At 41.0% G+C, this 12,905-nt stretch overlaps 1 protein-coding gene across 2 annotated transcripts in view; it reads right to left on the reverse strand.

The window, feature by feature from the left end:
* PRKG1 (protein kinase cGMP-dependent 1) overlaps window positions 1–12,905 on the reverse strand; it is an 860,670-nt gene that overhangs the window by 177,502 nt on the left and 670,263 nt on the right. For both annotated transcript variants that reach the window (XM_077821744.1, XM_077821743.1), the window contains exon 7: window positions 12,503–12,597. In XM_077821744.1, coding sequence (XP_077677870.1) covers window positions 12,503–12,597 — 95 coding nt within the window. The remainder of the gene's footprint in view (window positions 1–12,502; window positions 12,598–12,905) is intronic.

A 12,905-nucleotide genomic window follows, 5' to 3' on the forward strand; every position in this document is an offset into this window, starting at 1 on the left:
AAAAGAATGGCTCAGATTTGGGAATCTCCCTCACATCCTCAGCCATGAAGACCGATGCAAAGAATTAATTTAGTTTCTGCACAATGGCCTTATCATCCCTGAGTGCTCCTTTAGCATCTCGATTGTCCAGTGGCCCCACTGGTTGTTTAGCAGGCTTCTTGCTTCTGATGTACTTAAATTTTTTTTTTTGCTATTACTTTTTGAGTCTTTGGCTAGCTGTTCTTCAAATTCTTTTTTGGCTTTCCTAATTATATTTTTCCACTTCATATGCCAGAGTTTATGCTCCTTTCTATTTTCCTCACTAGGATTTAATTTTTACTTTTTAAAGGATGTTTTTTGTCTCTCACTGCTTCTTTTGCATCGTTGTTTAGCCATGGTGGCATTTTTTTGGCTCTCTTACTACGTTTTTTAATTTGGGGTATACATTTAAGTTGAACCTCTATTATAGTGTCTTAAAAAAGTTTCCATGCAGCTTGCAGTGATTTCACTTTTTGGTGTTGTACCTTTTAATTTCTGTTTCACTAACTTCCTCATTTTTCTGTAGTCCCCCTTTCTGAAATTAAGTGCTACAGTGTTGGGCTGCTATGGTGTTTTCCCTGCCACAAGGATGTTAAATTTAATTATATTATGGTCACTATTATCAAGCGGTCCAGCTATATTCACCTCTTGGACCAGATCCTGTGCTCTACTTAGGACTAAATCAAGAATTGTCTCTCCTCTTGTGGGTTCCAAGAAGCAGTCATTTAAGGTGTCAAGAAACTTTCTCTCTGCATTCCATCCTGAGGTGACATGAACCAGTCAATATGGGGATAGTTGAAATACCCCATAATTACTTTGTTTATTTTAATAGCCCCTCTAATCTCCCTGAGTATTTCACAGTCACTGTCACCATCCTGGTTAGGTGGTTGGTAATATACCCCTACTGCTATAGTGTTATCATTAGAGCATGGAATTACTATCCATAAAGATTCTGTGGTACAGTTTGGTTCATTTAAGATTTTTACTTCATTTGATTCTATTCTTTTTTTCACATATAGTGCTACTCCCCCACCAGCACAATGTGTTCTGTCCTTCTGATATATTTTATACCCTGGTATTACTGTGTCCCATTGATTATCCTCATTCCACCAAGAACCTTAATACTCTTAATCTTAAAATTCGTAGCAGAATAACTAAGCAGGAGGTTAGGAGATAGACATGGAAATCAGTAAGAGTTCTCTTGAAAATGGAAGATACCCCTATAAGATACATCTTACAAAAGACAGAACCAACACATTCACTATTCAAATGGTCTGTGGGATGGTAGAGTAAGTCAACTTATTCAATTAACAAAATAAAATATTCTTTCACAAAATGACCTTTTCCACCACACACATCAAAATGTCATACAACTAAAGAAAGTTCCCTGGCCCAGCCCCTTCCTTCAAAAAGACAAAAGCAAATCCAGGATACAAAAAAATATACATCAAAACCCAGTTTAACTGATCTAGAATGGTAAAGAAGTGTTAATTATCATTATTATTATTTATATTATGGTAATATCTACAAACATCAACCAAGATAGAGACTTCATTGTGCTAGGCTCCATAAAAACACTTAGTAAGAGATAGTCATTGCTCTATTTGGACTGTAAACTCTTCAGACAAGCCAGACAAGATTTAGGAGAAAGACAGAGAACGGAGGGAAAGATTAAGTACAAGACCACACATGACGCTTGTGGAGAGCCAGGAACTGAACCCAGATCCGCTGCGTCCCAGTTCATTGTATTAACTACAAATCTAGCATGCATGAGTTTGTGCGTCTCTCTGCATGCATGCATGTTTTGTTTTCCTAAATCTGGATTTAGAAAATACATATTTTGCTCTTTGTGGAAGGGAAAACACATCAGAGAGGATACTATTTTCACAGAGTTCCCTGCCTTAACCTTGAGCTTCCAGCTGGTGCAGAGATGAGCAGATATGGTTTATCACCCAACCCTTTACATATGTACAAGACTTGTGCAGGGAGCCTTCCACGTGGTTTTTCAATATGGACTGTCTTAAAGTAATTCACAAGATTTGCAAACTAGTCTCCTCAAATGGGACATCATTGTACTATATTATGTTTGCAAAAAGAAAAGGAGTACTTGTGGCACCTTAGAGACTAACCAATTTATTTGAGCATGAGCTTTCGTGAGCTACAGCTCACTTCATCGGATGCATACCGTGGAAACTGCAGCAGACTTTATATATACACAGAGAATATGAAACAATACCTCCTCCCACCCCACTGTCCTGCTGGTATTAGCTTATCTAAAGTGATCATCAGGTTAGGCCATTTCCAGCACAAATCCAGGTTTTCTCACCCTCCACCCCCCCACACAAATTCACTCTCACATTTGGGGACAATGTATACCTTCAGATCAGCGGCACTGCTATGGGTACCCGCATGGCCCCACAGTATGCCAACATTTTTATGGCTGATTTAGAACGCTTCCTCAGCTCTCGTCCCCTAAAGCCCCTACTCTACTTGCGCTATATTGATGACATCTTCATCATCTGGACCCATGGAAAAGAAGCCCTTGAGGAATTCCACCATGATTTCAACAATTTCCATCCCACCACCAACCTCAGCCTGGTCCAGTCCACACAAGAGATCCACTTCCTGGACACTACAGTGCTAATAAACAATGGTCACATAAACACCACCCTATACCGGAAACCTACTGACCGCTATTCCTACCTGCATGCCTCCAGCTTTCACCCTGACCACACCACACGATCCATCGTCTACAGCCAAGCTCTGCGATACAACCGCATTTGCTCCAACCCCTCAGACAGAGACAAACACCTACAAGATCTCTGTCAAGGTTTCTTACAACTACAATACCCACCTGCAGAAGTAAAGAAACAGATTGATAGAGCCAGAAGAGTTCCCAGAAGTTACCTACTACAGGACAGGCCTAACAAAGAAAATAACAGAACGCCACTAGCCGTCACCTTCAGCCCCCAACTAAAACCCCTCCAACGCATTATTAAGGATCTACAACCTATCCTAAAGGATGACCCAACACTCTCACAAATCTTGGGAGACAGGCCAGTCCTTGCCTACAGACAGCCCCGCAACCTGAAGCAAATACTCACCAACAACCACATACCACACAACAGAACCACTAACCCAGGAACTTATCCTTGCAACAAAGCCCGTTGCCAATTGTGCCCACATATCTATTCAGGGGACACCATCACAGGGCCTAATAACATCAGCCACACTATCAGAGGCTCGTTCACCTGCACATCCACCAATGTGATATATGCCATCATGTGCCAGCAATGCCCCTCTGCCATGTACATTGGTCAAACTGGACAGTCTCTACGTAAAAGAATAAATGGACACAAATCAGATGTCAAGAATTATAACATTCATAAACCAGTCGGAGAACACTTCAATCTCTCTAGTCACGCAATCACAGACATGAAGGTCGCTATCTTAAAACAAAAAAACTTCAAATCCAGACTCCAGCGAGAAACTGCTGAATTGGAATTCATTTGCAAATTGGATACTATTAATTTAGGCTTAAATAGAGACTGGGAGTGGCTAAGTCATTATGCAAGGTAGCCTATTTCCTCTTGTTTTTTCCTACCCCCCCCCGCCCCAGATGTTCTGGTTTAACTTGGATTTAAACTTGGAGAGTGGTCAGTTTGGATGAGCTATTACCAGCAGGAGAGTGAGTTTGTGTGTGTATGGGGGTGGGTTTTTGGAGGGGGTGAGGGAGTGAGAGAACCTGGATTTGTGCAGGAAATGGCCTAACTTGATTATCATGCACATTGTGTAAAGAGTTGTCACTTTGGATGGGCTATCACCAGCAGGAGAGTGAATTTGTGTGGGGGTGTGGAGGGTGAGAAAACCTGGATTTGTGCTGGAAATGGCCTAACCTGATGATCACTTTAGATAAGCTATTACCAGCAGGACAGTGGGGTGGGAGGAGGTATTGTTTCATATTCTCTGTGTATATATAAAGTCTGCTGCAGTTTCCACGGTATGCATCCAATGAAGTGAGCTGTAGCTCACGAAAGCTCATGCTCAAATAAATTGGTTAGTCTCTAAGGTGCCACAAGTACTCCTTTTCTTTTTGCGAATACAGACTAACACGGCTGTTACTCTGAAACCTATATTATGTTTGTAATCCACTAAATTTAAAAAATGCATTTCATTGTAATTTAACTAAACCACAAAAATTATTTGCAGAAAAATATATATTTGAATGGATTGAACACCAACATAATTGAAGAAGATAAAGCTGTAATGGAAACACAGAAGTGAAAACCAGATACATTAATTTCAAAGAAATATTAGATGGACAAATGAACAAACTATGTTTCTTCATGAGTAACATTTTGTTTCAGTAAACTTGTTTGTTTTTTCCCCACATCAGCAATATATACCTCAGTCACACAGAACTAGCTACCTCTTGGGGTAACAGCATAAAATATACTCTATTCAAAGACAATCCACTGAACATATATTGATGGAAACATCAGAACAAGCTACAATTTTCATCTTACTATCTCAAAGATATAGTTGAAAACATTGCGCCTGTTTTTAAAAGCTACATCCATATACACTATTTATAGTGTGAAGGGGTTATTCAAGTAATTGGGAGTACTTAACTAACAGTGGACTTTGGGAGACACCAATCCACATCTGAGCTTCCTGGGAATGTTCAAACTAACATGTGAACAAAAAGCTGAAACATTCATAGACATATGACTTGCTCAGGGACTAGAGACCCCATCTTGTGGCTGTAATGTTGCACAAGAGAAAGACTATATAAGGCCCTGGAAACCCCTCCATTTTGTCTTGAAAGAAACTGGAACAAAGGACAGTAACTACGGGGGTATGAGTGATTGCTGGACCCAGATTAGGAAGGAGTCTAGTCTGTCAAAGAAGCTTATTGGAACATCTCTGAGGGTGAGATTTTACCTGCATTTAGTTTCCTACTGTATTAGGCTTAGACTTGCATATTTTATTTTATTTTGCTTGGTAACTTACTTTATTCTGTCTGTTATTACTTGGAACCACTTAAATTATATTTAATAAAAACACTTTTTACTTATTAATTAACCCAGAGTAAGTAATTAATTCCTGGGGGAGCAAACAGCTGTGCATATCTCTCTATCAGTGTTATAGAGGACGAACAATTTATGAATTTACCCTGTATAAGATTTATACAGAGTAAAACGGATTTATTTGGGGTTTGGATCCCATTGGGAACTGGGTATCTGGGTGCTGGAGACAGGAGCACTTCTTAAGCTGTTTTCAGTTAATCCTGCAGCTTTTGGGGGAAGTGTTTCAGACCTGGGTCTGTGTTTGTAGCAGGCTAGCGTATCTGGCACAAGAAGGCAGGGTACTGAAGTCCCAAACTGCCAGAGAAAACAGACTCAGAGGTAGTCCCAGCACATCAGGTGGCAGTCCCAAGGGGGTTTCTGTGATGCAACCCGTCACAGTTAAGAGTCCTGTTTTTGGTTTAGAGCACCAGTATTATTTTCCTATTCCTAGAAACATTTGCTTATTGTTGTGAATTTGAGAATAAATGCAACTACTTTGGATTGGGGATAACAGTTAATACTGAAATAGCAACTGTAGTGAAAAATGCCATAATCTTTTTATTTATTTTTTTAAATAAGAAATAGCATCACAACCAGAAATATCAACACCAGCAAAGAGGATGGATCTAGACTGTTCTTGTGGTACCAGATGACAGAATGAGGAGTAATGGTCTCAAGTTGCTGTGGGGGAGGTTTAGGTTGGATATTAGGAAAAACTTTTTCACTAGGAGGGTGGTGAAGCACTGGAATGGGTTACCTAGGGAGGTGGTGGAATCTCATTGGTTAGAGGTTTTTAAGGTCAGGCTTGACAAAGCCCTGGCTGGGATGATTTAGTTGGGGATTGGTCCTGCTTTAAGCAAGGAGTTGGACTAGATGATCTCCTGAGGTCCCTTCCAACCCTGATATTCTATGAAATAAACAAAACACACAACCACACTAATGACTACCATAACATACGTATTCAGTGTTTCTAGTATGAAGAAACACAAAGGACACTCTGTAATATAATGCTCAGTGTATTGGATAGCAAAAATTGAAGCTGTGTATGTATGGCCTGCTTTTGAGAAATATTGAGTGCCCCAAACTCCTCATGAATCAACGGGATATGCAGATGCTCAGCACCTCTGAGTATCAGGTTTCTAATTCTTTATTTAATGGTGTTCCAATGTATTCTAGAACATCTTCAGAAAGGTTCAGAAAGTGAGTTTTCCCCATCAGTGATAAACTGTATTTGGTAGAAAGCAGTAGTTTGAGATAATGTGTCTGCTTTTAAACCTCAGTAGGATTTTGCCATTGACTTTAGGATTTGGCCTGTTACATTTAACACAAATACACAAAGAACATACTTAAAAAAATTAGATCCAAAAAGATATGGTTTCAACATGAGCACATGTATTACAGTAAGAACCTGCTCTGAGAGGCCTAAATGCAAGCCCTACATAACACAAACTTCAGCAGTTTGCTGGAGCAGCCTCACTTTCACCTGTAAAGGTTTAAATGGATATGGCATCCATCCTTCCAAGGGTAAACTGTGGCTTCAGTTCCATTGCAGAAATGGGAATTGGTGGCCATTTTGGAGAAGGGCAAAGCTTTATGAGATTAAAGGTAGAAATCAGAAATTAATGAGAATTAAAAACTTTGCCTTTCACTAGGACCTCTCGCTAGGTCCTGACATCCAGGCTAAATCTTGCCAATTCTTTCTGCATAAGATCTCTGAGATATGGCCTTTCTTATCCATCTACACAGCTAAAACTCTCATTTAAGCACTCATTAGCCTGTGTCTCAATTACTGCAACCTCCTGCTCTCTGGCCTTGACAAATGCAATTTCCTCCCACTCATATCCACTTAGAATGTTGCTGCAAAGATCATTTTCCTATCCTGTTACTTTGACGATATCACACCCATGGACGGCAGGTATAATATGCCAGTGAAGGCTAAGCCTTCCCTGGTGCAGCTGCCACCGACATGCTGCCGGACATCAGATCCGCAGTGGCCATGCCCCTGTCCCTTCCCCAAGGCCCCCATCGTCTGCTGCTGCTGCTTCTGCCTGCCTGCCACTGCTTGCCGGGTCCCTCCTCTGCGGGGGCAGGGGAGTGAGGGGGGAACATGGTGAGCCAGCGGTGGGCGGGAGGGACTGGCGAGGGAGTGAGGTGGCTCCGTGTGCTGGGGCTGGCTAGGAGCAGCCCGGCCCAGTGCTTGGTGGGACTGGGGGCTCAGCCTGGTCAGCAGCTCAGGGAGGGGGGCGGCATGGCCAGGGCTGGCCTGGCAGCTCAGCCTGATGTGGCTGGGGTGGGGGGCAGCAGCTCAGCCCAGCATGGCCAGCGGCTTAGCCCAGTGTGGCCGGAGGCCAGGCGGCGATGGCTCAGCCTGGCGCTCAGCATGGCCGACGGCTCAGGGGCCTGGCGTGGCCCCGGCTGGCCCAGTGGCTCAGCCTAGCATTGCCGGCCTGGCAGGGTTGTGGTGGCTCAGCCCAGTGTGGCTAAGACCAGACCGGTGCTTTGGGAGGGGGGACGGCCCAGTCTGGCTGGGGTAGGCAGGCCGGGACTCTTACAGTTGCAGGGGGGGGCCCTCAGGGCTCCTTCTGTTATGGGGGGTTTGGGGCTCCAGCATGCAGGGGATGGGGCCTCAGGGGGATGGGGCATGTCCAGTGGGCTTGCCTCCCCAAAGCGGGGGTTCACCCACTGTCTGTGATTACACTCTTGTTTCAATCCCTCCACTGGCTCACCCTTCTCGATCACATCAAACTTTAGATGCTTGTTTGACTTTCAAGGCTTTTCAAAGTCAATCCCTACCCTATCTATCATCTCTCATTCCCTATCAAGATTTTTATGTCCACCTCCATTTAACCCATGATGCCAGTCTCCACTGCCTACTTGTTAAATTTTCAAACAACCAACTTTGTGCTTTCTCCCAGGCTGCCCAACACAGTTGGGAGGCACTCCCCATATGCAAAGTTACCTCATCGTCTATCTTGAAATCCCTCTTTAACACGCTCCTTTACTGTGATGCGTACAAAAGCTTAACAACGTTTAGTCTGGTTGGTGTGCAGAGATCACTGCCTATCACGTTGACCAATAGTATTACGGTGTTTACTTGTACACCTCCATCTGTTGTCTCTGGTCTTATACTTGTTAGCAACTTGAGGCAGAGGCTGTCTTTTTGTTCTGCCTTTTTTTCCTGTCTTTGTACAACACCTAGCATGATCCAACACCTGGTCCATGACTAGGCCTCCTTGGCACTACAGTAATACAAATAAATAGATAAATAATAGAAACATTCAGATGTTGTGAGACTTACATTAAAAATAATGCAAGTTGGCAATACTGAAACTTTAACTAAAATTCACAACATAGGAAATTTCAGGAATGGGGAAAGTCTGTCAGGCTCAAAATGCCTGGCTAAACAAATCAAGTACCACGTCCTTCCTCATCTACCCAGAAGAAGGGCAGCTCCTCACAATTCTCCCTCCATCCACATGAAAGATTTAAATGGAAAAAATACTTCTTTTTACATGATTTCACTGGAGTGTTAAAATTAAGGAAAGTTTTCTTTCCTTCACTGTTACTCTATCCTTCCATTGACTGCCAACCCCTTTAAAAAAAAAATACGTGGAAAATTAAAGGATGAAGCTGTATATTTTAAGGGGCATTATTTGGCAAGTTCCAAAGAAAAGCAGCATAAAAATATGCTAATAATGTCAAAAGTGGTTGAAAATCCCTAATTTAGGAGCCACAGTTAATTTACAGAAACAACAGAGCAGCAAAAAGAAAGAGTACATTTGATTCACAGGTGTTAATTGTAATAGGCTGTTACACTGTACTCATATAGCTTCTGGAATAATGATATTTGTTCAATCTGTTGAGAATTATAAAAATGTACTGCCAAGGTTCTGTAGCAGTTATCAATGGTTATTAATGACCTGGCAGGCTTTACATTGCCATATGGCATATGAGAGTCTGGAAGTGACTGTTGGGATCCTTAGTCAATAAGAGCTGAGAGCTTCAGTGAGATAACATTTTGAAGCTTTCAGGAGGAAAGGAAAGAGGGGGAACAAGGAAGATGGGTTTAATGAACACCATATTCTAGAAACACTGACACTGGATTTCTGAAAGGGGTACAATAGTGCAGAGGTTCTCAACCAGAGGGTTGGGTCCCAAAATTGGGTCACCAGAATGTTTCAAAGGGTCACAGGTGGCTCCTGTCCCAAAGGCCTGGCTGGGCTTGCCTCCCTGCAACCTCCAGGGTCCCAGCACCACTCAGGTTTGGAGTCTGGTTAGGCCAAATTTGAGTGAGTGGCACTGCAACCTCATGAGTCAGGTCACAACTCCACTTACACAAATTTGGTTCAGCAAGGAAGGCAGGGGTGAATGGCGCTGCAACCCTGGAGTTTGCAATGCCCGGAGTGGAGAGCCAAGCCCAGCCAGCCTCACAGCACAAGAGCTTGGGTGGCTCAGGCAGGTGATGCTAGGAGGTGGGGCTTGGTAGGGGAGCACCACCTCCACCCTCTGATGAACCTCAGCAGGCCACCCAGGCTGTCTTGGTTGGAGGGGTGGGACAACTAAAAAATTGGGGGCCCCTCCCCCCATGTCACCTCTGGTGGCGGGCACAAAATATGATTGCTCACCCCCGGAGCTAAAATGCCTAGTTACAGTTCTGCCCCATGGCCTCCACCCCAAGACTATTTACTGAGTTGTGACGGGCCATAAACATTTACAAATGGGTCCTGAGCCCCAGAAGGTTGAGAACCACTGCATTAGTGTATCTACACTACAGATTAGAATCCCTTGTATCTCACATTTTTGGAAAATGCTAGAATTCAGCAGCTGATGTTATTCTCCATTGGTATGGTACAGAAAGAGCACAACAGAATGGATAAGCTACTATAGGGCTGTTTAGGTGCAATAGATGTTTACATTACATTATTTTCATGCTCCCTGCTGGACTATGTAGATGAGTCCTGCCACCTGCCTGTTGCTAGAAATAATCAATATTAAAAAATTGTCAAAAATTAATTTAACTATGAAATACAGCAAAAAATAATGTACAGTGACTATTTCTAGTCCTACAGTATATATTGTCATCTCAGACTGAATTAGACAGGAAACTGAAAGGCAAATGTGTTGGGAAGTTTAACTATTACTGTAAAAAATATGGCTGTGATAATTTTGTGACTTGTTTTGTTTCTGTTATTGTGACTGGGATAGTGTAAAATGAAATGTGTGGTGTACTGGCTAGAAAAATAGGATAATGCATGTTATCACAGGACTTGTACGTCAGCGTAAGTATTTCCAACGTATCATGCAAAATACTTGTTATCCAAATTCCTTCTGTGCAGCAGTATGCATAATGAAGACTGCAACTATTCAGCATTGCTGAAACAGTAAAATACTCCCTATTGCTATTAATTGTAACTGGATAAAATGCATATGAAATTACACATGAAGCTCAGTTTTTATTTTTAACACATTATCACTGTGGGGTAAATTTTCACAGCATTGGATGAAGTTATTGTTGAACAATTCCAATTGAAGTCAATGGGTGTCACATGACTAAAAATTCCAAAGAAAGCTTTGAAAAATTATCTTTAGCTGTTAACTAGGTACAAAGAAAATATCAAAAGAAAACATGTACCGCTTGTCTATATATATCTATATTAAACTCATATTCACAAACATTTAATAGAAGCATATAGACACATCCTGCATTGTAAACAACAGTGACGTCTAAACATTTATCATATATATATATATACATACATTTGTCAGTTATTTATCTAGCTGCAGATATACTTCCAAACTATCAAATTTAAGTCTACCTACAGCATTACTGAGTTTACTAGTAAACTGAGCCTGCAGTATCTCAGATATGTACACTTTCATTCAAAAAGCATCTGGGTATTATCCTACCTCTATACATTGAAAATACAATACCAATTATAGCAAGATTTCAGGTTAATTTCAGAAGATAAAAGCCATTTTATATTGAATATTTTAAAATATACAAATTGTTTAAATACCTATTGTGAATTAATTCATTTTAGTCTAAGGCAGCTAACAAACACAACTGTATTTGAATTTTTTTTTAAAAATTCGTTATTAAAAAATAAGAACCTAAACTCTGGAGTAGTTGTATTATTAAAAGTTGTTTGAGAAGGTGCGTTATGAGCCTTCTTCTATTTCTCAGACCTGTTTATTTCCAGACTTATTTGGCCGGGAGTTGCCAACTCTCAAAACTTTCTTGCAAGTTTTATGATATTTGGTGTTTTTCTTGAAACCCAAGCTCCTGGAGTCATGTGGTTTTCTGAGAATTTCAGTTTTCATTAAAAAAAAAAAAAGTTTCTAGCTCTCATGGCTACAGAGAAAAGCTTGGATATATTGCTCAAGTATACCGTAAAGGTTAGAAAATCAGAAGGCAAATTAAAATAACCTCAAATTTATTATTTAAAAAAGCTCATGGTTTTTAAGTTTATCTTGTGGTTTTGGTGGGCCTGCCTCTGACTCATGAGTTTTGGACACTTGAGATGGGTAATAATGTTGGCCAGTTCTCTCTAGATGTCAGAAGTGCCACAAAATTTGGCTGAAAGGGTTCTTGGGCTCTTTTGACGAAGACTGGTTTGTAAATGACTGAATGTGGAGGTTACACTATGAGAAAGAAAAGGAAAGGTTGCCATAGAGCTTATAGGCAGAGGTAAATTTTAAGAATGGGAGATTTAACTGTATGGTGCCCACTAACATTAATAGGAGTCATGCAACTATATCCCTGAATGTTCTACTATACATCTAAACCTATAAAAAGTCTCTACATTGCCTTCCCTATGTACCTTTAGTACACCATTGAAGAAATGGAGTATTACACTTCTATACTCCTATTTAATATTAACATAGAATCATAGGACTGGAAAGGACCTCAAGAGGTCATCTAGTCCAGTCCCCTATACTCATGACAGGACTAAGTATTATATGGTGGACATATAACATGTATGGTGGACTGTTATTTACATCTTTAAGTTCCCTCCAAGCATAGTTATAACTCCCAAACAAAACACTTCATTAAAAACAGTCTAAGTTGCTCAAGTGTGCACACCACCACTTTACATGCAATCATGCTCACCCAACACATGAAACATACCACAAGGTGGAAAAATTTAAAAATAAGAAAAGCTTATCAGACCCAAATTGAGGTCTACATTCAGACATTTAAGTACAAAACAGGGATTTTAATACCAAGTTAAGGCCAAATTCCAATGCAACAAACCTTCACTACAGACTGGTTATCAGTGCCTCCAGGACGATGACTCAGCAAGATTGCTTAGAATTCTGTTCTATCTTCTAGCTGCAAGACCCCAATAAGCTATTCCAGAATCCCTATCTGCAGTGAATCACAGCTGAACAGCTATATAATTTGTAGTACTTACCCCTGAAGTGCTTTTTCTCCAAACCAATCTCCTTTCCCTAAAGTGCGGAGAAAGATTGGCTCTTCACTGGGTGAATCTTCACGAGTAACATTTACCTGTGGAAAAGAAAAAAACCAAAATGTTTTATTAATAAAACCTACTCATTTGGGAATGTATGAGTCATCTGATGGCATTTTCAATTAATAACCGATTCAGGTTCCTATCTGGTTAACTTGATAATTCCTGTATCCTGAACTTCCTTAGAGCCTTGCCAATCACCATTTTAGATCTATGTAATCAAGCGTACTACTATGGCCAGTTCCCCAAACAAGCCTCTTAGGCCATTCATGGAAATGTATAATTACTTTTTATTGGGGTATGTATTATTCTTGAAAATACTAATATGAATCGTGCCCTCTCATTT

The sequence above is a fragment of the Eretmochelys imbricata genome, chromosome 7 (assembly GCF_965152235.1).
Source record: "Eretmochelys imbricata isolate rEreImb1 chromosome 7, rEreImb1.hap1, whole genome shotgun sequence".
Lineage (NCBI taxonomy): Eukaryota > Metazoa > Chordata > Testudines > Cheloniidae > Eretmochelys > Eretmochelys imbricata.